Raw genomic sequence first — 27,197 nt, 5'->3', positions numbered from 1 at the left:
AATTCATTTAAAAGTTAGAATTTTCCATAGTGAAGAAATCCTAAAACCGTTTTACCTCTTTCCTGTTCCTGCTCCTAATTTGATGTCTTCAAAAGTAAGGAAATCATTCAAAAGGATTAAGACAGCCAAGAACAAATACATGTCTTTATCCTTCGATCACAGCCCCTAGGACACTGGGAGCACCCAGTGTGCCTGGTAAGGAACAGCAGGTGGTTGGGGCACGATGGAAGATGAGGAGAAGCAGTTCCTTGTGCACTGGGCTTGTCTTCCTCCTATCCCTCCTACTGTGGTGATAAACAGAAAATTTACAACTTGATTGATGGGTGCTACAACTGACCTTAAAAGGATATCCTTAAAAGAACATTTAAAAAAAAATCAATGGAATGATTTATTATTCTTAAAATCAATTCCAGAACACTAACTGTGCCTCTAAGGTCTATGTCATCAGACACAACAAAGACTACAAACTGACCCATTCTGTACTGTACTTAAGGTGGGGGGAGTAGCGCTGTGAACAAAATGGTATACGCGCAGAAGCAGTGCTGCACTGTGGCTCCTGCTGTCTGTCAATAGTCTCAAACCTTCCCAGAGATCCTTAAAGATGCCGCGCTTCCAGCCTCAGGCCCTATCTAAATGTTTTCATGTATCATTTATTCCAAGCACCATCCAAAACTCAGTGCTCACAGCAAGGATTCACAGCACACTCTACCCCTAGGGCACATGCCACAGTTACAATTGACTCTACTCAGTAATTTTTTGAGGAGTATGGGAGCTGAGACAAGGCCTTGCTCTATAGAACAGGCTAACTGAATTTGCATCAACTGTCCTGTCTTGCTTCCGAAGTGATAAACTGCAGAAAGGTGATACCAGATCTGGCTTAATAGTTGGTAACGTTGCCCTTTACTTTGAAGTCCTGAAAGCAGAGGCCTTATCTATCTGATTATAGATAGACTGACATTTTATAAGCACCAAGTTCAAGAAATCATAAAGGAAGGAGGAAGAATGTTCCTTGTGCTTTTCTCATGACAATCAGTGTCCTTGTTCAAATTGGTTTAATGTTCTGGAAAAAGCAGGGGCTGATTCATGCTTTCCCCCCACCTCCAGAACGCTTTTTACCACCTTAAAGGCAAAAGCTAGCTCTCTATTCCTGTTTGAGATGGCAGAGGCGGTGGGGACACAACAGTATCTCATATTTTTCAAGTTCCTGTTACCACTGATCAGTGACTTTTGAACACAAATAAAACTTCATGCCAGTAACTGCTAACCCTGTAAATAACAAAGTTCCCATGTAAATAAACAGCAAAACTGTGCAGCCATCCTAGCATTCCTGTCAGGATTCCAGGCCCTGGTAAACTGAGCTCAATTCCCCAACTATTCTGTCTGGCTATCCATCATGCTGGATGTGAAGAATTAACACTTGTGGTTCTTCTGAATGGCTGTTTTAGAAACCTGTAGTTGTAGTTGTGGCCAAGTGGTTAAGCAATGAACCAGAAATCATGGAAGCTAGAGTTAGGGAGATGGTTCAATCAGTAAAGAGTCTGTACACAAGGTAAGGGCACAAGTTTGTTGCTTAGCAACGTGGCACATGCAAGAGTTTCTTCCATAGTCCTTAAGATGTTTCTTGATGGAAATATATGGAAGCCAGGGCAGAGGAGATGGGACAATCAGTAAAGCGCTAAGCATGACTGCCTGAGTTCAATGCCCAGCACCCAGGTAAAAAGCAGGGCATGGTAGTACATGCTTGGAACCCAGCACTGGAGGGGCAGAGGCAGGATCCCTAGGGCTTGCTGGCCACTTCAGCCCAGACTAGAGCCCCAGTGAGTGTCTCTCAAAAGAGGTGGGCACGCCCAAGGTTGACCACTGATTTCCACACACGTGCACACACATATACATGCAAATAAGAAATGTATAGGCATATTGGAACTTGGACATAAAATAGCCAGATGACTTTTGTACATATTTGAGGAATTACATTCTTAAAAACAATCAAAACAATGCCAAAAGCTGCACCTCATTTTGAAATCTCTGCATATAGTCCAATAATGAGCACAAAGTAGGAATTCAATGCTTACAACTAAGAAAGAAAAATGACATGTTCATTAGTTTCTTACCAATATTTATTATTCAGAGTAAATTAACTGTCCTCTCTATCATCTGGTTTGCATACACACACACATATACATATATATTTAAATTTTATCATGGTCTTCTACTCATTTATCAACAGATTTAAGCTCTAAATCATTTTATTAGTCTAAAAATGAAAAATCACATTCACCAACAGCTCTTATCTGTAAATATAATCAAGTCATAGGGGAGGGGGAAAAAAAAGCCAAAATTTTCTCAAAAGTAATCCAAAAGTGATTTTACAAACAAGAAAGAAACAAAGGCATAATCCCAGTGGCTCATTCCCTACACTGTAAAGCACCTGGCCCGTCGCTGCCCTATACGCCTCTCCTACACACATTTACACAGAGAGGAGAGAACCACAAACTTGTCAGAACAGCCTGCACGATGCAAATCAGCAAATCTACAAACCATGCCTGACAACCTGTCCCTAACATCTTCTAGCCTCACCCTCTTTCCAGTGCACTGTGACACACGAAAGCAGCCCAAGAATGCCCACCCTTGAGAAAGCTCAGCACCAGATGAAAATGGGCAAGAATTCTCAACATTTAAGGGTAAACTGATCACCTGATTGGCTGCTTTAAGAAAAGTTACACTACAATAAATATGAAATCTGATTCACTAAAAAGTCTGGAACCAACCGAGTCCCAACTCTGAACTCTCAGAAAAAGAATCCTTTCCTTTTTAAAAAGGATTTTATTTTGCTTTAATTTATGGCTATTCAATGAGCCTGCCTGAGTTATGCACCCCCTGTGCATGGAGGAGCCTAGAGGCCAGAAGGGTCCACTGACACTGGAGTACAGAGAGTTGTGAGCCCCCTGACATGGGTCCTGGGACCAAGCCAAGGCCCTCTGTGAGCAGTGAGTACTCCTCATTGCTGAGCCCTCCCTCTCTGCAGACCCAAGACCCTTTTTCTTCAGCCATCCTTCAGTCTCCGGGAAACATGTGCATGGTTCAAGGCTAACATGGATCCCAGTGGGTTCTGCCTCTTACTATTTCTTCTAGGAATTTCCTTCATTTATTTTTTTTCTCCATTCGCCCATCATCTTTTGCCTCTATCTCTTTCCTCTGAGAAGCATTTACCTGTGCTCTTCCACCGAGGCCCATCGTGGATGTGCTCAACCTCAGCAACTGTAAAGAGCTCAGTTTCATCAATCTCCGCTCTAGGAAACCAAGCTTCAGCTCAATACAGAGACTCAGGGACTCTCTGACAGGTACAGCACCAAAGACTGGCTACTAACTGCCTATCATATCATATCATAACTACATCTCTTCTGTGTCTGAATTTGTCTTCACTCAGTATTAAGCCATCAACGCTTTTTAAATTAAAGTTTTCCCCCTAGCTGCTTCCTCAGAACTGTGTGCACCCTAATGCTGTGCTTATTCCTTTGTGACAACTTGACATACAGGAGAGTCACCTGGGAAGAGGGATCCTTAATTAAGGGACTGCCTCCATCAGGTTGGCCTGCTGCCTTGATTAATGGCTGATGGGAGAGGGCCCAGCAACACCACCCATCCCTAGGTGGGAGGTCCTGTGGTGTATAAGAAAGCAGGCTGAGGACGCCATGGGAGCAAGTCAGTAAGCAGTGTTTCTCCTGTTAAGGTTCAGTTTCTGCCTCTGGGTTCCTCCCGCCTTTCCTTCATGACAAACTATCAGCTGTAAATGAAATGAACACCTTCCTCTCCCAGCTTCTTTTGGTCAGTGTTTAATCACAGCAATACAGATGCAAGCTCTGGCACTGTCCTCCCAAATTCCACCGGACACTTTAGTGCCTCAATATAAATGATCTCTGAGCTTATCAGATATACCTGATGTCCTCACAACACCACGATCGACATATTCAAATTCCCATCTCCCACTCATTTAAAGAATTTTCTCAAGACTAGATTAATGGGACTATCTCACTCACACTGGAAACCAAGTGAAACCCTGTGGTCTTATTTGACACTGTATCTCTACTTCACAAAATGGAAAACATATTGAGATTAGATCAAAAATTGATATTTAAAAAGTCCTGGCTCCCCACCTCCCACATATTACACACATAATTAAATACTAAAACCCAACAATTCTACAGTCTAAACAAGTCCTCTGTGCCTGTGGAATTTTCATTTACACATCATCATCCAAACATATTCAATCCATAGCCCAGAAGCCACATGGCCCAGCTTATGGTCAATTCACTTAAAACATGAAGGGTTTTGTCTTGTTCTTGTTTTGTCTTGCAACTCAACTGTATAATTCTGGGGCATGAACTTTGTAAGCAACAAAGTCAAGTCAAAATACCAAAAGGTTGGCTACGCCCTCTTCATGGAACAACCAGGTGGCTCCGCCACTCCGCCCAGGCCTTTTCCCACACACTCCTACTTCCTGGTTGACTCTCAGCACCTACCCTAACCAAAGCAGAGGTGGTTATTTTTCTATTTGGCACAACCACTACGTTTATAAACGTGGTAGAGTCCATACTGTTAATTCTTTTCTTCTTTCCTACTAAGCTGAACTTGAGGCAACGGTAACAAATCACATCTCTTGCTGGTAACAGGCAACATTAGCATAAATGAATTCTGTAAGAGTTTACTAAGTGAACCACTTGAAGAAGCCTTCCAGACTCCAGGAACTTCCTCCAACTGACCCTCCAGCTGACTGTTCATTGGATCCTACAATACAAATCTAAGCATGTCATCCCTCAGCGTGACTATTAAAACCCTGCTTGCTTGCATACTTGCTTAAGCACAGACACCACTCATCAGGTGACCCTAACCTTCCTTTTCAGTCCCCTTTCTCACCGCTCTCATCACCTTGCACTTTACCAGTCCAAGTCATTACCACTCCTCACACCCACACAGAGCTGTCATTCATACTCTGTTTCAGGAACTACCGCCTCCTTATAGGGACAAAACATGGTGCAATTCCACCAAGTCCAACTTGGGGGAACCACTGAGTTACCTACAGAGCCTGGACTGAGAGATACATAAAGGAGAATGAGTAACCCCTGAGCAGCCAAAGAGTCTCATCCCAGTGTGGATGATGACTTTGCTTTAACTGTACAGACGAATCTTCCTTCAGTTAACCTTCCACAGCACCTTAGGAAGCCATGTACAATGGTGGCTAAGTTGGGACACGCCAGCAGGAGTGACTCAGGAAGAGAGGGGGAACCAAGGACTCTCCCCACCCCTCCTCCTATGAAAGGAGGTCAACAGTCAATGGACCCAGTCTCCAAGGTTTCTTGCAAGCAGTTAAGAGCTGTTCTGATGAGAACTACACCTACTATGCTTGGAGGATAATGTTCAACACTTTTGCACCTTTCATATCGAGTCCACAAAGTAGACGTTGGGTGGTAATTGTTTATCTAAGTCCCCACCCCACTATAAAGGAAAGGACTGCCATTCAAAATAATACAACCTGAGAATTTCATAAATTTAATAAAATATTCTTCTTAGACCTCTTCACTTGTGTCCCATAGTCATAGCCAGTACTCACATTTATTTTATATTTTTTAAAATGGGCTCTTGTAAGATAACTAGACAACATTTCTACCGTCTTCCTGAGTCTACCCTTAAAATAACCAGTAGAAGACAAAGTGGACCAATTCTTAGAAGCTGGTATAAACCAAGGTTGCTAGCTGAGGACAGGGCAACAGTCAGCTCACTCATGTCTCAGCAAAGGCAGTCTTCCAATGTGCTGTCTGTGAAACAGAGCAGGAAGCAAACCATCACTCATGCCACCAGCCTCTAACTACACACCCAGTCCATACACTTTACTACATGAGGGACACCTCACACCAACTACTTTCAATTTGACCCGCAATCCTCCCACCACCCAGACCACAAATTTACGAATTTTGTGATTTCTACCAGCAAGACAGTCAATTAGCTAGTGACTCTCAGGATGAGGTCATATAGTGATTCTCAGGATGAGGTCATGTAGTCTCTTTTTTTCCCTCCTTCTTACTGCCCTATTCTGGACCCCACTGTCTCTCCTGAGTCACATCTGAATCTTACACAATCAATGTACCCCCAATCTATTCAGCATTAGTACTTCTCAGAGTCTACAGTGCCCACGAAAACACCTGGGGATCCTGTTAAAATGGTAACACAGAAGTCTGCAGGGAGCGCTGGAGAGTCTGCATCCCTAACAAGTTCCAAGGAGCTGCCGGTCCAAACAATGTATTTCACATAGCAAAGCTCTGAACAAAGCTGTCCTGGAACAAAGTGCTTACCTTACTAGCTTGCAGGCCAGGAAGATGCTAGGTGCCCGTCAGTCAAGAAGTTTCTAATAATAGGCTTCTGTGAGAAGTAAGGAACTCGACTAGTGGTGAGTGGGCTATACATACCAATAATTCACTCACTAGGGAGGCTGAGGTAGGAGGATGGAGAGTTCCAACCCTAGCCAGGGATCCGTAATGAGACTCTATCAGAAGTGAGGGAGGAAGAAAGGGGTGGTCTAGAAACCCTCTGAGCTCCTCCAGTACTAAGTTTCTAAACTCTCTGGGGTGCCCCCAAGGTTGCTTCCCATTTTGCCAGCAAAGCCTGGCAAAGCTATACTTGAGTAAACATTACACTATTCGCCCAGTTTCAACTTGATAGCTGTCTATAAACAATGCTGGTTTATTGAAAAAGAAGTTCTATAAGATAAATAATATACTGAGCATGGATTAAATATAAATGTCTGTATCAAAGGAATAAAGATAAACGAGCATGATTCATGCCTTTATCCACCAGTATTATCTGGAGGTAGATGCCAGGTAGGCTAACCCATCAGATCCTTAAAGCGGGCCTGCAAACCTCTTTGTTTTGTATGTACTAAGGGCAGAAGGCACAACGACAGCTCCCATGGTCTACAAGCTGACTCAGGCTAGAACTCAGCATCCTGACCATACAGAACAATCCCTGCTCTCTGACCTGGCCTTTTGTATAGTGTCTTTAGGACAGTCTTGTCCTCTTAAGTAGTTCCGAGATACACATTACAAAGCATCTGTCCTCCTGTGTTAGAGAGCGAGGACTCACTGCTTTATCGTCATGTGTGCCAGGAACTCTCCTTCCTATGATCACACTGCTGATAGCACGTCTGTTGAAACAGCCCATGGAATCAGCCTGTCAGGGATGGAAACTGTGGTAATGAGTCAACTGAAGACTCTGTAAACATTTCCAGAGGGCACGTAGGTGCTAATGGTGGTGGAAAATGTATACTGGCAGATAGATAATTAGCGTGAATACTAATCAGTCTGAATTATAAGTATTTTCATTTGACTTAGAAACGTGGCTTACTTTTGCTAGACAAGATCAGAAATATTTCATGATATGTGTCAGAATCTTACAGCCAATGTGGAAGAGTAAAACTAAGTTCTTCTAGGGGTGTCATCCACACTAACACACAAGGCAGCATTCACAGAGCCAGCGAAGATGAGGATAATTCGTAAGACCTCATTAGTAAAGACCTCACCTTACTAACCAGAGCAGCAGGCTGTCCTCCACCTGCTGCGCAATGCTCGCACACACACACAGATATACACACACAGATACACACACAGATACACACACACAGATATACACACACGCACATATAAGCATATATATATACATATCTACATACACATATACATATACATGCATATATATACATATCTGCATATATACATGTGTATATACACACACATCATACATACATACACATACATGCACCTATATATGTACACATATACACATATACAAATAAATAAGTGTAACAAAAAAGTTTAAATGCCCTACCCGTAGGTAGTATTACAGACAGGAGGGGGAAAGCATTGGTCTTGTTTATGTGAACACCTAAGAATTGTACTTCCTCCAAGTCAACACAGAGTTTAAAGGATAACAAATGGCCTATAAAGTTTAAGACAGTAAAAGTCTAAGACTTTTTTTTAAAGCACCCAGTCATGACCAGTTTGTTATCATTCAATTTTTACATTAATATGATCAACACATGGCATTTAAATGTCTTCCTTCCAAAGGTAAGCATAGCTTCTCCCATAAAACTCGTAAGTCCATATAAAAATAAAGGGCAACGGGCCTTAAAAAGAAGAAAATGTCTTTCAGCACAGCATGGGCCACTGCAAAGCTTCAGGTGACCTCAACGGGCACACATTCACATCTAAGCAAAAGATGTTAATAGATGCTTGTCCCAGAACCGAGACACTAAGAAGCTGTGATACAAAAGCAAGCCCCAAATAATTCAAACAAGTAAAAGTGCCTGGGTGCCAGGGGGTGCTTGGCACACTTTAAAGATGAGATTGGAAAGACTGACCCAAGCGGTCTAAAGGGACCTTGAACTAAAGCCTTATGCTTGCTCTCAACAGTCAGACCCCACAAGTGAAGCAGCCATGTTCCTTCAGGCCTTCAAGCTTTCCCAGAGTGCCCTCTGTGTGGTTAGGAGCCTCCTCCTTTTCTGCTATCAGAGCAGCCAGTGAGACGCACGCTTCCTTCAGCAGTACCCCCTTTCTGTTGTAAATGTTACCATGTCTCCCAAAGGTGCCCTCAGGTCTGAAGTGTTCCAAGGCTTCTTAGGTGAATCAGATGAAGCCCCTTCTCTGTTGGAGACATTCCGTATTGAATGTGGTCCTCCATAACACCATCAGGGCCAAAAGCAGCCCCCCCTTCCTTAATGAGCCCTAATTAACACTCATTAACATCTGTGGCAATTACTATTGCTAAAAATAATAGAGCCACATTACATTTACATACCATCTCACAGTTTACAAAGCACTTCCACATATATCCTCAAAGCCCAGCCTCACAGAGTTCCTTCAGATGGGCTTCTTTAACTGCCCTTTCTCCCTGTCCGACCAGTGAGGCTGAGGGGTTGGAGGGCCTACTACAGGCTCACAGTTAAACACAGGTCTCCAGTTTCTCAGTCACTGCCTTTCCTACCTAAAAGAAAAACCTCGCAATGTGCAGCTAATTAGTACCTGGCTCGTAATCCTGGGTTCCTAGGCAGCTTCCGCATATCCCAAAGGATGCTCGATGAGCTTAAGCAGCAGGAAGTAAAGGAAGCAGGGCTGGTGGGTGACACAGGCAGGGACTCAAGCCCAGAACCTCAAGCTCCAAGTCTGGGCTTCCCAATACAGATGTGGCACACCTGACCACAGGGCCACACTGTTTTCTACATGGGATCAGAGGACACTTCCTAGTGAACTAGTTAACTCTGGCATCAGCTCCATGTGGATTACCTCTGCCGTGCTCTCTGTACAGATCCAGATAGACTGTGCACTGCTAATTCAGTCTGTGGATCTGCAGTACACACAGCACTACCGCCTCCTGCAGTCACGATGAGGATTAGTTAGTATTTATAAAGAACTTGAAACGTGGCCTCAAACTGCAGTATCTTCACTAAATAATAAACTGCTATCCATCTTTTGGGCATTCTATGGCAGGATACAAATCCTATGGACTTTGCAAATTAAAAGAAGTGAGCTCTGCTTCGTTAGTGTGGAGGGAAAAGGAATGTTACCTGTTGTGCTTGTTAAGGTGTCTCTCACCGTAACAGAGGCTGCAGTCACTGGGAAGAGAGAATGCGTCCATAATGGCAGCCTGTGGGCATGCTTGTGGGGAGGGTGCAGCGGGCAGTGCCAGCCCAGGCCAGTACACAGAATTCCTTCTTGGCCCCTGCTCCGGTTCCCATATAAAATACTACAGGCTGTGAAGCAAAACACCCAAGCTGCTCTGGTCATGGTCTTTACCACAGCAACAGAAAGCAAACTGCAGCACTTGCACACAGCTTAGATCAGCCTGTCAACCAAAAGTCCATTTCATTTAGTGCCTCAGAGCAAAACTGGAAGACCTCAGCTGAAATAATCCTGCAGAAAAGAACCCAGTCCTCTAACAGGTAAAACCTTGTAAAGCCAACACGTAACAGCAGTACGCCATACAGCTTGTAGACACTTAGTAATTAAGAATTGTTCACTGGTTTAAAAAGCTGCTTAACAAAGATGATAGGTGCTCTAATTGAATCTTCTACATTAAACTACACTGCTTTACCCGTCCTCCGTCCCCACAATACCCTTCAGCATTTCTGGGGATTCATGGAACACAATGCTGTCCTATATCAAATCAGAGTTCTTCCAAATAACTTTTTATAATGTGTATGCGTGGGTGCCAGCACAAGCACACAAGGAAGCTGAGGACAACCCTAGGTGTCATCCTCAAATACACCACCTAACTCCTTTTAAACAATGTCTCTGACTGATAACTGACCTGGAGCTACCCTCCTCAAATCACCAAGGCTAGGGATGTAGCTTGGAGCACAGTGCACATTGCCCAGCACACGGGAGCCACTGGCTTCACCCCTAGCACTGAGACAGTAATAGCAACTGCTATTGGTTCCTGACCACTCCTCATGCACCTGCTTCCCAGGTCAACCAGAGGACGCCTCAAAGCCCCAGTGGCAGCCAGGCCTCCTGACTCCAAGAGGCATCACAGCCTCACTTTTTCTAAACCCCAAAGATAAACCTCCTGCATTTCACAATATCCATCATGGTAATTCAGATCTCTGCAGAAAGAGAATAGAGGAATTTGCTGTCATTTAAATAAGAAACTGAAATTAACACCTAGTGAAAAGGAAGTTATTTCAAGTCTTCATATTTGAAACATAGAATCATGATTGTTAGTGAAGGGAAGGAGGGATGGATATGACCAAGATACAGTAGGTGGCTCAGTGAGTAAAGGATTTGCCACCATACCTGACATCCTGAGTTAGAGAGATGGCTCAGTACTAAGAACACTCACTGTAGGCCAGTGTGGTGGCGCATGCCTTTAATTCCAGCAGTTGGGTGGCAGACAGGCCCCTCTCTGTGAATTCATGGCTAGCCTAGACTTCCAGAACAGTCAGGGATACAGAGAGAAACCCTGTCAAAACAAAAAAAAAAACAAAGGGGGCTGGGGATTTAGCTCAGTGGTAGAGCGCTTACCTAGGAAGCGCAAGGCCCTGGGTTCGGTCCCCAGCTCCGAAAAAAAAGAACCAAAAAAAAACAAAAAAAAAAAACAAAAAACAAAAAACAAAAAACAAAAACAAAAACAAACAAAACAACACCATACTGCTCTTCCAAAGGATTGAGGTTCAGTTCCCAGCACCCAGGTCTAGTGGGCCCCCAATCACCTGTAGTTCTAGTTTCAAGAGTTCCAACACCCTCTTCTGACCTCGACAGGTACTGAACACATGTAGTGCACATACATATGTACACAAAATAAATCTTCTTTAAAAGTAATAACAATATATAAAATTAAAGCCTAAGAAAGAAAGGCAGCAGTAACTGACCAAATAGTTTTTTCTCTTTTATTTTTGCCTCAACAAATTCAACCGTTACTAGACCAAAATCACTCCATAACATAAATCTGAATTTCCTATCGAGTAAAAAGCAAAATTCTGGGGCTGGGGATTTAGCTCAGTGGTAGAGCGCTTACCTAGGAAGCGCAAGGCCCTGGGTTCAGTCCCCAGCTCCGAGAAAAAAAAAAAAAAAAAAAAAAAAAAAAGCAAAATTCTTTGGGGAAAAGAGAAGCATTTTCAATGAGTGAAGACAATTACTGAACTTAAAAATGTGGGGACAACTTCAATTCCCCACTTCCTATGTTAATCAACTAACAGAGGGATAACGGAAATGGCAGCAAGGACTGTTTTTAGTCTTGAGATAAGGAAGGTATTCCTGAGTATGACAGAGCCTGAGAACTCAGAGGGGGAAACAGGGAAGAAGTAAACAGACAGCAAAAGTATTAGAGACTTGGGAAACAAAACCTTTCCCTAAATGAACCTCCCAAAGAGATTTATAAATCATCGAATAAAGCATCCCACCCAAAACAGATTAGTGACGTAAACAGGCACTCACATTAAGCTACTCACGAGGGGAAACACTCAAGAAAACATGAAGAGCAGTTTGTTAAGGGCTTTTCTTCCTCGAGAATACGCTATGCATATACTTCACCCACAAATACAACCACCACCAACTCCTCCTGCTGCCTACATAAAAACACAGTGGGAAACCTGTGTGTGCGTGCGTGTGTGTGTGTGTGTGTGTGTATGTGTGTGTGCGCGCGCGCACGCGCGTGTGTGCCTGAGTTCAAGACAGAATAAGTCTGGTTACTAGATCAGGATTTATGCCTAAAAGTTCCTTGTTATTTAAATCCAAATGTCCGCAGCAGCCAGGCCATCCCATGTTTCTAAGAACCACCAAGAAATCCCTGCCTTGCTGCAGCACCTGGGTGCATCGCTGATCTCCAGATGCAGTGTACCTCTACTCTTCCATACTTTTGTACTTCTGCGCTTTGAACGTTTCTATTCTCATACTAAAAATGAACAGTAATTCTTCAGGGAATCATTCACAAAACTTCTGCATCTCGTATACTCTTAAAAGCTTCCAGAGCTCACAAATTATAACTTTACTACCACAGACGATAGGTAGGTGGGTGGGTGGATGGATGGATGGATGGACGAACGGATGGATGGATGGAATGACGGACGACTAGCAGATACCTCTCAAAGCACACTTCATGATACAGACTTTAAAAATCAACACATAACAGAAGTACAAAGATCAAAGAACAAAGTTTTTCAACTGTTCACACTACACAAAGGCAGAACCATGAACAGCTACTTCAGTAGAACTTAACACAGATACTAGAATAATAAACTGCATAATTAGCTTTAGGTTAAATGATATTGAATTTTTAGGTTTTTTATGTGGAACAATTTATATGTTCCATATACTATAACAAATTTATACAGAACAATTAATATGGGATATTTAGTATGCATATGCTTAGAGAGAAGTTTTTCAAATCTACTCTAATTTTTTTCTGATTAGTTATTTTTTTTAATGATTTCTTTTTCCAACATTTCCCTTTTCCTAACTACTTTGACTTCAAAGTTGACGCAAGCCCAAACTGATATTCTAAAGCTCAGCCTCTTCTCAGCCAACCAGTCTCCATTCTAGCCTAAACCTCCCAAAGGGAAGGCAGCATCAAGAATGAAATCTAATTTCCCTCTGTGAGATGAGCACCCAGCTGTCGGCTTCTCAGTTACAGGTTCTCCCCTTACAATCCGTCATGGTGATATGCCACCTCTCAAAGGCACTGATTAGAAAGAAGCCAGGCAATGTGTAAAGAAGTTATTAACCTTCATACTGAATAATTCAAACATAAAGAACATGTGAAAATAGTTAACCTTCCAAGCTCACAATGTGGAGAAAAGGACGTCTGGGTATCTTCTTAATTCTGGAAAGGGCACTAGAGAACCTATCAACATCTGGGTGTCCTAAGTCTGATACTGAATTGATGTGAGCTTACTTTCCTCATCTAGTAAAATACAACTGTGTTAAATTATCTCGGCTTTCTGAACTCCACAATCTGGTAAGAGTAGTGGGAATTTTCAGTCTTTTTAGTGTTTCTCCTTCTGCCACGGATCACTAAATACTAGGACACAGGCACACAGACTACCATGAGTTAAAACTCACCAACAAGAGCTAGAGAATGACTCAGTGGTTAAGCAGACTGGCTACTCTTTCAGAAGACCCAGACTCAGTTCCCAGCACCCCCACTGTGCATAGCTCACAACTGCCTATAAGTCTAATTCTAGCATGTGTGGTGGCCTCTTCTGTCTTTCCTGGATATCTGCCCCCCCCACACACACACGTGCATAAGCACACATACATACACACACAACATCTTAAAATATATTCACACACACACGTGCATAAGCACACATACATACACACACAACATCTTAAAATATATTCACACACACACGTGCATAAGCACACATACATACACACACAACATCTTAAAATATATTCACACACACACGTGCATAAGCACACATACATACACACACAACATCTTAAAATATATTCACACACACACGTGCATAAGCACACATACATACACACACAACATCTTAAAATATATTCAATCAAGTTTTGAGTGATGAGGTCCCTCTCCATGTTATTACAGTAAACTACATAAACCAGATTGTGAAGGAAACTTTACAAATTGATTAAGAAAAGAGTTTAACTTTGATTCACTTCTAGCTTCCAGATTCTACTTCAGGAAATATCAATGATAAAGAGAATAAATAAAACATTGTTTATCTTCTTTAGTATGAATTTTATCCAAATAGAAGTCTGCTTTGACATCTAATATATTAGATGTAAGTTCTTTCTAGGTGACTTGACAGTTTTGAACAACTACAACTTTCAAAATGCTTCTAAAAGGAGGCTACAACAACAACTTTGAAAATCTGAATCAATTAGGCTTCCTCATAGAGTCTCCGAATGGAAGGAGTCTGAGGAGATCTTTCACTTGCCCGATTTCCAAGCTCACCGTTTTACCGATGAGGAAACCACAGCCCAGCACAGGGTAAAATCAATACCCGAGTATTCTGTACCTCATACCCATAACCCTAGCAGCGGAAGGACAGAAAGATCGCACGTTCAAAGCCATAGTAAGCTATATGGCAAGCAAGACCCGTCTCGCAAAAACAAGGGCTAAAGATGAGGCTCAGCTGTGTAGCATTCTTGTCTAGTGTGTACCAAAGACTTTGGATTCCCTCCTCAGCACCAGGAATAAAAATAAATGCACCAAATCATATCAAGTTTACCAACTCGCAGAACAAAGTGGTTTCTCAAAAACACACTACCATTTCCTCCCAAACTAAGAAGGAACTTTTACTCCCAAAATGTTGTACTTTGATAAACATTTTAGTTTACTTACTCCCCGTCCCCAAAACATACACAGAGCATCAGCCAAATGCAAGAACCACAGGATGTAGCTTCAACAGGGCTGCAGCCAGCCACACCCTCAGCAGGCATGGATAAGAAAAAAGAAAGCTCTCTCCCAAGGGATACATTTCTCATAGTAAAGCTCAAAAACTCAATCTGTTTATAAAATCTCAAAATCTAGACCAATGACTCGGAAGTTAATTGAATATTAACCCCAATAAATATGGAATGAGAACCAGCGTGGCTCACGCTCATTCTTGCTACCCTTAAAGCACGCCTGGTACCGGACAAGAAAGTCCAGGCGTCACACACACGCATCGTTACCTGAGGCAGGAATATGAAAAGATCTACTCTCCAAGTGATGCTCACCACACATGTGCAGCACCACCACACTGACAGACAAACCTCTTCCTGCCTGGGAAACAGGAGAAAAACTAAAGGGGTAAACAAACAAACAAAACCGCCATGCAAATCTACTTACACTTTAAATTTCTAAACAGTTTTCACTGATTATTGAAATGCCTCACAACTACATTATTTCACGTTATATTCAATCTTCAATTGAATGTATTTATATAACTGGAAATGAAACTAATTTATTTTTAGTCAGGCTTCATTTAGAAAAGCTTATGCCAAAAATACTAGAAATGTCGTCCTTCTTTGCTGAAATACTTGTTTTCAAATGAAAAATATATACTATATCCAAATAAAACATTTTGCCCACTTTTAACACAACACTGCAATTGCAGAAGCCAGTAGATAGATAACACATTCAATGAGACTTTATCATTAAATACATTTAGAATGAATAAAAATAGTAATCTGTTTGGTTTGGTTATTATACTGTTTTTAGAAAGCCAAAGGTCTATAGAAAGAGTCTGCCTTGGACGTACTGTACAGGCCGCTAGGCTGGTCCCAAGCCCTCAGTGCCAGTGCAACACTTAGAGTGGACAGGGTCTCGGAACATGAGCTGGAGGGGTCTTATCTTCCCAGAATGTTAGGAGACGCATCGATAAGGCCTCTTTCTCAATTTTCACAAATGCCGGGTGTTTTTAAAGGAATAGTTTTCCCACAGACTGGACTTTCGGAGCCTTCTCCTGTCCGGACAGACTGGACTGCATAAAATGTAACACCTAACAAAGTCATTAAATATGCACTGCCTCATTTGACAGGTTCTCATTAAACTGATCTCAGTGGTGAGGTGTGAGATGCCTTTGAAAGAGAGGAGCTGCTAACTCTAGGGAAACTTTGAGAGGAAACTGTTCTCTCCAAGTCCACAGAGCTCAGTCACGTGAAACAGAAGACATTAATAGTATGTGGCACATCAGACATCTCTGGCCATGGGAGAAAAGCCTCTCTGTGCATGTGTGTTTAACACATCCCTGGGGATCTACACAGGATGGAAGTCAAAAGAATCAGGACACTCCACCAGCTGCTTAACAAAATTACACAAACTCGATTCAAGAAATATGCAAAAATACCAAGATTTGTACAAGGCGTGGATCCTACAATGTCAGCAAATGTTACCTTCCTAATAAAGCAAAATCTAAATTGTATAAGAAAAGCAAATACATCTTATGCAACTGTTTAAGGCAGCCGACTTGACGATCCCTTTGATTTTGGTGGTAGTGCACGCTGAGCTTCACACAGGCCAGGTCTACACCTGATTAAATCTTACCTCAGGAAAAAGCTAAAACTTAGCACCTGAGACCTCACACAGACTGATGGATACCTATCTCCCTTCTACAATAATTTTTATGAGTACAAAACCACCACCATTTTCAAAGAATGCCTCCCCTCTCACCTAAGATTTACAAAATGGTACAAGAAAACATCAAAACATACTACTTATTGTTAGAGCACTGGTAACTCTAATTTCCAATACATATGTTCTTTGGTGATGGGTCTGTTCATCGCTTTAAAAGGAAAGATCACATAAAGCCCCACTCTCAAGTTATCTGTTCTGATAATTTCCCAATAAAGATTTAACAAACAAGAATACTTGGGTAAAAAACTAATCACTCTATAGTCTTCTCAGTTTTAAGTATCACGACTTCTAGCCAGAATACTCAGAATATTTCAATGCTGTCTGTACTGTGCTCACTTGTCAATCTTGGTTCTTTACATTTTTAAAGGCCATGTGATAAAAATAGAATCATCAGCACTTTACAAGGAACCCCACATAGGATAAACCGGTAATAGCACCTCATTAGAAACAGAGCATGTTTTCTGAAAGCTTTTAGGGAAAATTCAAGTGTAAATGAAATTCAGCAGCAATTCATACAAAGTGAGTTGAATTACAAAACAGAGAATCTCTGCTCCCTAAATGTCAGCTCTGCCAGGGGCTGAAAACCCACAGCAAGCCTCAGATGGGCAATCTGAAAAGAAGGCTGACACCAGGGACTCCTCCCTAATGGGGCTGGAAGACAAATGAGACCATTTAAGTGAAGCCCTCTGTATCTAGAACACAATCAAAGCCTGGTGTATGGGAGTTATCCAGCCACAGTCAAAAGAGTCGCAAACTTCACAGGAAAAAGAACAAATACATGAACATAACAGAGTGTTAACTCAAAAAAACAACAAAATCAGTTAAAACCCTGGGTACTTTGAAAGCACTATTGAAGCACACCCTGGAGTTACATGTTCAAACCACACCACTCAGTACAACTGTGGTTACAGTAGTAAGAACCTGCCTGTCAATATGCTTGATGCTCACCACCCGTTTTTGTGGGAGTTCATGTGAGGACTGGGCATTTCCAGAAGGGAAAGAGTACAATGTGGAAATGCAAGCAGGTTGAAAACATGGAAACCCACATAAACACACCTTCCAAAATACACTAGGTAAGGGGTGAGGACTCCATTCTGGCAACAATCTTTCTTCTTTCTACAGTTTGAACTAAGCAGGCAACTGGAGCTAAAGTAAAAGATAATGAAAACATCTGAAGTAAGGCTTTACTACTGCCCTATGACACAGATGCCCCAGGGAGTCCTGAACAAAGCAGCTCATTCATGCTAGGTATTCATAACTGAGATCAGGTGACTCGATTCCTAAAAGGCTTCTAACTTAAAGTTACTCTTTCAGGTAAAACTTAAGGTATATGGTTTTTAAAAAGAAATTAAACATTAGCATAATTAGCAAAGATAACCAATGAAATATTAGAGAAAGCCAACTGAATTTCCTAGTATTTTAAACTGGAAGAATGCTCTTGTCATAAGAGCAGTACTAATTTCAAACTGTTTCAGTAACTGTAATGAAGTAGTACTTCCCATCCTACACCAACTTCATTTAAAGACTTTCATTTTATGTTACCCAAAACCAAAGTAATGCAAATAGCTCTCAAGGCCCTCCAATCACCTGAGGAAGATTCTAAGTACTGAAATTGAATTGAACAGGGACCTTCAAGAGAATGGAAGTCCTCTGCTGGACAAGGCCTTTGTGAAAATAAGAAACAAGGTGGCCGAGAAGGTAAAAAACACAGAGTGATAATGTGCTCAATTTACATATAGAGAAATATTTTCAAGCAGTCTCAAAGTTCCTAGCTATCTTTAACTCCACCTAACCCCACTAGAAAAGACAGGTAACAATAAATTCATAATACAATACATAGAAAGTTATCAAAGCAAATCAATACAGAAATTTCCAGGGTCTTCTTAAAGGAAATCATAGAAAACACACATGAATTATCCTTTCCCTAAACAAAAGCACTAGCTATTGAAACACAACAGCCTCCTTTTGGCTGTCCTATATTCCACTGGAGCACAGGAGCAATTTCTAGGAATCCTGTCAACCTTGGATAAGCATTGACCATATGTCCTCACAACATTCAGCTATGTGTCACGACATCCTTGTGAAAACCTGAAGCAGCATCTAGTGATGCTGAGTTTTGCTCTGTGACAAACATCAGTACAAAGATAAATGGATTTAGGCTTAATAAGTCCAACCTCACTCAACACCTAAATAGACAATGCCACACCTTTCCAACAACCAGACACTGTCATTCTGGGACACATGCACGCATGCAGGCTGGATACTTCGTGTAGGGCATCCTCATTTTATTAGTTGCCTTTATGAGTATACACACAGACGCCTGCCATCTATTTATGCTCGCCTCATAGAAACAAGGCAGTAAACTCAGAAGGAGGTAACAATTACTTGTTCGTAAACAAACAAAAAGGTTAAAGTAACCACACATGTAAGATTTAGCCAGAAATCAGATCATTTTTAAAGTGAGATGAAGGAAAACAAACCACTTAAAGCCCACTGAGCATATTTTAAGCACTTCTGAAGACAACCAAACTCTCAGAACTGTGACGTCCCAACCTTTCACACAGACATTTGTCCTGATCGGCGTCCAGTCATGAACAAAGCAGAGAAACGCTCCCTCCATATATCAAAGCATTCTCTAATACTGTCCATTGCAACCCACATTCCTCTATGTGATTAAGAAAGACTGTCATTCTCATCTGAAAATATGCCCCTTTCCAAGTGTGATTACTATTCGATGACTCTAAAATAAATATTTCACCAGTCACAGGAGTCATGAAAGAAAAAGACACAGTTGTTGCTGCTACACTTTTCTGGAACAAATATAAATAAATAAATAAATAAATAAATAAATAAATAAATAAATAAATAAATAAATAAAATAAAGGGCATATCATCCATTAATATACTTGCTCCAGGAAAATGCTATTGTATTACAATTTGGCTTTCTTTATAAGGCAAATATTAATCAAAATATCCACATAAATTCAGAAAAGCTTCAATAAAACAAAGGAATATTTCATCCAGGGATGAGGTCTTGCATATATCAATGTGGGTGTTAAAGACCAATTCATTCAAATTAAACTGCAACTAGGACACATGCTGGACTAAAAACCTCTAGCTGTGGAAGAAGCTCTGTGGGCATCATGGGTTGTTAGTATATGCACCTACAATATAAAACTGAAAGTCTTAATTCTCCTAAGCTAACCTTATTTCAAACAGAAGTTCTGACCACTAAAATCCCTTTCAACCAGAGTTCGAGTAGCTTACAAAGCTCAAAAACAATACCCAGTAGCCATGTAACTCCACGACTTAGTTCCAGCCAAGACTCCAGGCAAGGGAGAAACTGACTGGTCACCCCTGGACAAGCACTTGAACAGATACTAAAATACTGCTAGAGTTCAGGTCACATCAGAGGCAGTAATCACCGACATTACTAAGTCTAGTCTGTTTCAAGTCCTGTCGCAGTTCTGACAATAAAGGCTGCAAGACAGAAGCAGGCCAACTCATCTTTTATGCAAGATTCAAACTTGGAAAGTGAAATAAAGTAATTAAAAACGCCGAAGGTGAGCAACACTCAAAACAACAAACATACACACACACTTCTCGGGTGTCTACAAGAACTCAGTGAGCAAAGAAGCGTGGCAGACGGTGGAACAGGAGCATCAGTTGACAAGAGCACAGCCCCAGAGGCCCACACACACTGCCTTGTCTATGAATGGTAAACTGTGGACAGCTGAATAGGGAAGGCATCATGGAACACTTTCCGTTGGTCATTGTCCTCTGTCTATATTAATGTGTTACCTGGAATCCCAAACCGCCTGCAACCCAACGAGAGCAGAGGCCTGGAGGAAACCACCTTTACAGTTAAGGACCCGTACCCCTCTTAGGTGTTTCCTGTATTTCCAGGTGACTTTGCCACCTCGTCCACCCGGCTTTCCAACCTCAGACCTGGACACTAAAAAGTGCAGATTTAAAGAATACTGAATTTAGTACTTGCACAAACAGCATGTGAACCAGCTAGAAAAGACTGCCAGACTCACCAGGCCCCTCGAATCATTTATCGGTCCGGGCCAGGGTTCGAAGCCGCTATACAGAAACATGCATGCAACTTCCTTACCTGCATAGAATCGGATGAGGCAGCCAATCTCCGAATCCATGCCTTCCTCCTGCACCCTCCACAGCTCCCCAAATCCCAGTTGGAAGAGGTAGTCATTTTGGATCTGCAATGGCTTCTCGTCCGCCTCCAGGCGCCGGGTAGTCTCCCCATGGAGCTGTACATACAGGGAGGGCGGAGAAGACGTCTTTTGCACGGTCTCCCGGATCCTCCCTGGAGTCCACAGAGGAACGCCTGGAGCTGCAGCTGCCACCGCCTTGTCGTCTCCGGGACCTTCGCCCACCACTAGGCCAGTGCCGTCTACGCCCGTCGGGGCTTTCGGCTGCAGTAACGCCGAGGTCTTCGGGGAAGGCGGTCGAGGCTGTGAGGAGCGGACTGGGTGGTGGGGCGGCCCGGAAGGCCCCGTCAAGACCGTGGCCGGGTCAGCTTCTAGTTCCTCGGACGAAGAGGAGGAGCCGCCGCCGCTGCTATAGGGGTCCAGCCGGTCTGACACGCTCTCGGCGCTGGGGCTCAGGCTGAAGCTCTCGGTGTCGGAGGCCGGGCGCGGGGCGCGGGACGGGGAACAGGGGCCGCCCGCGAACAGCTCTCCGGGGCTGGAGTCCGAGGGCGCAGGGTTGACCCGAGGTGCACAGCGCGTCCAGGCGCCCCCGGGCAGCGGCAGATCGGCAGGAGGCGCGCGCGCAGGGCCCCGGACAGCACCGACCGTGCTGCTCGAGGGCGGTGGCTCCACGTCTCTTCCGAGCTCTGTGGCCGGGGTCTGATCGCTGGCGGCCGGGGCAGCGGCCGGAGGTGGCCCGTGGCCCAGCACCTTCACCACCCCGCCGCCTTTGTGGCCCAGCTGCAGAAGCCGGGCGGCCACCTCGGCGGCTGTGGTGTCCAGCGTGCAGAGCACTGGGCGCAGGTAGGACGAGGCCATGTGGCGGTCAAAGACGTGCACACAGCCCCGCTGGAGCTGGTGCCTCACCCAGTCCCGGTCCGACGGCTGCAGCTGAAGCAGCTGCCGGTGCTTCTGGAGCAGCGTCTTCCTGTCCAGACTCCGGGTGCACAGCGACGCCGAGGCCGAGCAGGACGCCGGGAGGCCGCCAGCGGCCGAAGACGCCGAGGACGGCGATGAGGACGACGAAGCGGCGGCCGACAGATTCCTCTTCAGCCGCCCTCTCCTCAGCAGCAGCGAGTTGGCGCCGCCGCCGGCCGCGGTCACCGGGGCGGCCCCGCCGGCCGCGGGCTGGGGCACCCCGCGCCGACGCCTGCGTCCGGTGCCTCCCGCGCGGCCGGGCAGCGGCCCCGGCGGCGCCTCGCAGGGGGCCTCCTCTCGCGCCGCGCCGCCGTTCCCGCCGCTCGGGGCCGCCGCGCTCAGCACAGAATCCGGACTCCGTCCGCCCTCGGCCGCCGCCGCCGCCGCCGGGGCTCGGTCCTCACCCGTGGGGTCCGCGAGTCGCTGTGCCGGGGCTGCGGCGGCGGGCTCCATCGTAGCGGGGTTTCACGTCGCCCCCCCAGCTCCGGAGGCAGCGGAGGAGGAGGAGGTGAGGCGAAGGTGGGAGACGGCGGCGGCAGCGGCGCGCGGAGAACGGAGACGCCGATGGCGTTCGGCGCGGCTGTTCCAGAGGATTATGTGGCGATCCGGAGCATTCCGTCGGTGTCTCGGTGTTCCATCCCGCGCGCCGCCCGCCCGTTTCGCCGCCACCGCCCCCCCCACACACACCCTCCCCGCTGGTCCGGGGCTCCCCAGCGCCAGGCCCCGCCCGCTGCCCGTCAGCCTGAGCTCCCCGGAGCTGCGGCCCGACCTCACTCATGAATATTAATGAAGCGCGGGAAGGCGGGCGGTGGCGGGGCGGAGTTGCTCATGAATATGCATCGTTAGCATGACGACATTTCTGGGGAGAGCGGGAGGCTGGGGGCGGGGCCTCAGGGTAAACAAACGTGACGCGTGCGTATGGGGGTGGGGCAGAACTGTTTCCCAGGAGGTTTGTCCTCGCCATAGACGAGAGCTGGCGAGAGGGGCTCGCGTTGCACAGTGGGGGTTGTAGTTCATCTCCTGGGCGAGCCTCCAATGGAGACCAATAGCGAACTACAAGACCCAGATATCGTCAGATTCTGCCCTCCCTCTCTTCCAGCTTCTGGCCCTAGCTAGTGGGTATTGTGCCCTCTGCTGTTGAACTCTGTGTCCTGTGAACGTTTTTCATTAACTCGCTTCTCTACCGTTTGCCAGATGAGTTTTATTTTCCTGGCTAATTGAGATTGAGAGCTTTCAGGGACTCTAAACTCTAGGTAAGGCCTTTGAATGAGACAAAAATACACAGTTCACAGGATCGCTGGCCCGGTCTTCCTTTTTCCGCACTTTTTTCATGGTCCATGAAAACTAGCAGTGTTTGGAAATTCTTCTTTAGAAGATAGTTGAACGTGCTTCCTGTAAAGCACTCAAATTAAGCCCATCTACTCCCTCCCATATTAGGACAGAAATAGCTAAGGACTTGGGGCCTTGTATCCTGTTGGTAAAAGCTTACATAACAGAAAACAGTAGACGAAGGGAGAAATATTAGAATGGAGACATTGTGGGACTTGCTTTCTCTTAGTCCTTTCAGGATTTTTCTTTCCACACTCGGGGCTGGGTAGAGGGTGAATGAGACAAGGTTTCTCGGTATAGTCTGATCTCCATACTTCCTCAAACTGCTCACCACCTAGGCTTTAACTATGTTGTGTGAGTTCTTACTGTTGCAATGTATGATCTATAAACTTACTTTTTATTGGTTGAAACAAGCTGGTTTGAGGCAATTAACTATTTGAAATATTTGATAAACGTCGTGCATTGAGTTGCCACCCTCATAGTAGCTTTACATAGGTAGATACTCACTTTCGAGGCTTTGGGTTACATACTATCCAGAGCCTGCCTTAATTTTAGAAAACTTTGGTAGGAGAGAGAGAACTGAAATTCCTATCAAGGCAGCTTGGTTTTAGGTTAGCTACACATTTTTGTTGAAGAGGGATGAGAAAGCAGCCAGGACAAAAAGTTTTTCAGTGATTGTTAAATTTCTAAAAATTAATTTTCTATATTTTTAAGTATTTTTCAAGGGTTAGAGAGATGGCTCTGCAGCTAAGAGCATGGGCTGCACACCCTGAAGGCAGTGCCCCCATGCAATGCATAGACATATTTCAGACAAATCACTTATATACATAATGATAATAAATCTTTAAAAGCCTAAGTCCTTCCTTCCTGACACTCGGTAGGCTAAGACAGGCAGAATTTTATGAATTCGAAACTAGCCTATTCTACAGAGCAAGCTCCAGGCCAGCCAGAGTTACAGAGCGAGACACCATCCCCCCACCCCCCCACCCCGCTCAAAGAATCAATAATATACACATGCGTATATATTTGTTTATAGTTATAAGTCCCAGTGGCGGTGCCTTTCATCCTACCATTCAGGAGGCAGAGAACAGCAGACCTCTGAATTTGATGCCAGCCTGGTCTACATGGTGACGTCTTTTGTCTCAAAACGAAAGAAGTTATAGTAATAGTTGTCAAACACTGTTAGAGTGGTGGGCAGACACTTGATTACATCCAACTGGATTGGATTTAAAATCATCATGGAAACACTTAGGATATGTCTGTGAGGGTGAGGTGCCCTGAGCACTGACAAAGTGTGCCAGCTGTCTGGAACTCCTGCCACACTGCCCTCCGTGCCCTGACATTCTCTACCCACAAACTGAGCCAAAGACATCCTTTCTTATTTAGGTGTTTGCTAACCTTTTGTTAGGCGTTCGTTGCAGCAATGAGAAAAGTAACTAATAAAGGGGGAAAAGTGAATATATCCCACCACACAGAAGAACAAGTGTTGGAGCTGGAGAAATGGCTCAATAGTTAGTTAAGAGCAAGAGGACCCAGGTTCAAGTCCCAGCACTGCATGGTGTTTCACAGCCTTTAGCTCTAGTTCCAGGGAAGCCCATTTTTTAGCCTGGCTTCTGTGAACCCTGTGTGTATGTGGTGCACTTGTCATGTGCAGGCAAAGCACCCATACATACAAATAAAATTTTCAAGAAAATATTTTTAAAGCAGGTATAAAAAATGCAAATGTGGCAGGTTTCATGTGTGGAATATATAAGATAGTCTATCCCGTCATTCTCAGGAATCGCACCGGCAGGGGCAGCAGGACAGCAAGGGTGGCCACAATGTGACCCTGAGCCTCCAGGAAGTGACTGAACAAGGAAAGAAGGAAAACGAGAATTTCTGACGGAGTAGACTGCCCTTGTAACACAAGATAAAACAGAGCCCTGTAGTTGAAATAGCAAATTGGTAAAAAGCGAGGAAACCTAAGCATTCATGGAGGTTTCTGAGTCATGGGATATCATGTAGGCCTGTGCACCAACCCACACTATACAGTTGCTGTGAATAAGAGAAGAGTTTTGATTTGAAAATAAAACTAAAACTGTTTTCCAGGCAGCTTCAACATAGTTGGGGTTGGGAGTGCATCGTCCTAATGTCCTAACCCACCGCACATCACACAGTGCCCTGCCCTTTGAAGCATTCCAGACATGCAGTCCACTGTGTGCTTCTGCCTAGCCACACCTTCTAACCGTTTGTTGTGGTATTGGAGCGCAAACCCAGGTCACCCTGCAGGCAAGGCAACCACAAAGGGTGTCATCTTTCTCCCTCTCTCCTTCTCTCCCTAACTCCCTCCCACTCCCTTCCTGACTGTGTGAGTGTGTGTGAGTGTGACTGTGTGTGACAGTGTGTGTGTGTGACAATGTGTAAGAGTATGTGTGTGTGAGTGAATGTGTATGTGTGAGTGTGTGAGTGTGTATATGTGAGTATGTGAGTGTGTGACTGTGTGAGTATGTGTGAGAGTGTGTGACTGTGTGTGTGACTGTGTGTGAAAGTGTGTGTGTGTGACTGTGTGTAAGAGTATGTGTGTGAGTGAATGTGTATGTGTGAGTGTGTGTGAGTGAGTGTGTGAGTGTCTGAGTGTGTGTGTGTGTGTGTGAGAGAGAGAGAGAGAGAGAGAGTGTGTGTGTGTGTGTGTGAGAGAGAGAGAGAGAGAGAGAGTGTGTGTGTGTGTGTGTGTGTACGCTCATGAGTCTGTGCCCTGGTGGACATGTGGAAGTTAGTGGACAGACCTGGGTCCCTGGAATTGAACATAGGTTATCAGACTTGGTGGCAGGTGCCTTTACCTCTTTACCAACCTTAGAGCCACATCTTAAAATGCTAACGGATAATTCTGAAAAGAAATGTCATAAACCTGATATCAACTTGCTAAATTTAGAGAGAATAAAGTCTATTACCTTCTGGTGCATGGTTTATAAGTGACTTGCTGTGTTCTGCTTCTAGGTTAATCCTGGGTATATCCTAAGATCTAAGATAAAAGAAACCACCTTTGGCATTGCTTTGTAACGTAAGCAGTTGGAATTTTAATGGAAGCATACATCGATAGCTAAGATAGTTTTGATCTGAACTGTCAAGGGCTCAGCTGTGTCCAGAAATAAACTAAGAAAGACACCGTATACCATCTAATACATTTAGTTTGTACATTATGAACACGGGATCTAATTACAGCCTCACATTTGTATGTCCCTTGAGCTACTCGTGGTTTGCCGTCCTAAATTGCTCAATGTTTACTCATTCTATTTTACTATGAGGGACCCATTTAACAAATTACTGCTCTAGTGCACTAAATGGGCCTCAGGTGGCCAAACTGAATTAATATGTTCTCTGTTCAGTGGCAGGATGAGACCGTCTGAGCTCTCTGAAGTCATACCCGCCCTCATAAACTTCCAGTGTGAATTCTGTCAAGATCTGGCATTGCCACGTCTTGCTTCATACTCCATCTTATAGATATGGCCTGATAGCTTTTCAGATTTTAGTAACTCTTTTGAACTCCATAGTTATCTCTATCTTTTTTCAGGGGTGAGGAGGCGAGAAAGAGAGTTTGGGATTCCTATATCATACCAAAGCATTTTCTGGTTTGTCCATGACTACAGTAGAAAAGTATTCTCTAGATTATGATGCCACGGAGTCTTCAGTCTGAGGAAGCAGCTAGGTGTTCTCAAGTTTGCTCCATGGTGCAGAGATTAGAGGAGATTTCATCAGTCCCTGGAGATCTCACTGCTTCCCTTCTGCCTCCGACCACAGCTCAGGACTCCTTCTGCTGATGATAAAGTACTGTGAGCCTTGGGAGGATCACTCATGATTCTCGGGATCAGAGGTCCAAAGGCAAGACACAAGCAGTTCCTGGTGACCATTAGCATTGCTTGGTTTGTAGCCCCAGTGTTTCCACTTCTCCCTTCTGTGTCTGTCATCGAAGGCCTTCCCTGACTGCTTCAGGGAGACACATGGAGTCTTTAAGGACAGTAGTCACTACATCAGGTCCTGCCCTAATCTTTTCTGATTTGGGTCATTTGCAAAGACTGAGGTTCTGTTTAGAAATGAATTGGAGAGAAACACTGAGCCGGTGTAATAACT

General features: G+C 44.2%; 1 protein-coding gene across 1 annotated transcript in view; it reads right to left on the bottom strand.

The window, feature by feature from the left end:
• The window catches only part of Phlpp1 (PH domain and leucine rich repeat protein phosphatase 1), a 222,488-nt gene extending 200,025 nt beyond the window's left edge, over positions 1 to 22,463 (bottom strand). Inside the window, exon 1 of the mRNA NM_021657.2 lies at positions 20,750 to 22,463. Coding sequence (NP_067689.2) covers positions 20,750 to 22,214 — 1,465 coding nt within the window. The 5' untranslated portion in view covers positions 22,215 to 22,463. The remainder of the gene's footprint in view (positions 1 to 20,749) is intronic.
• Between the last annotated feature and the right edge of the window lie 4,734 nt (positions 22,464 to 27,197).

The sequence above is a fragment of the Rattus norvegicus genome, chromosome 13 (assembly GCF_036323735.1).
Source record: "Rattus norvegicus strain BN/NHsdMcwi chromosome 13, GRCr8, whole genome shotgun sequence".
In the NCBI taxonomy this organism is placed as follows: domain Eukaryota; kingdom Metazoa; phylum Chordata; class Mammalia; order Rodentia; family Muridae; genus Rattus; species Rattus norvegicus.
This window is presented reverse-complemented; position numbering and strand designations above follow the sequence as displayed.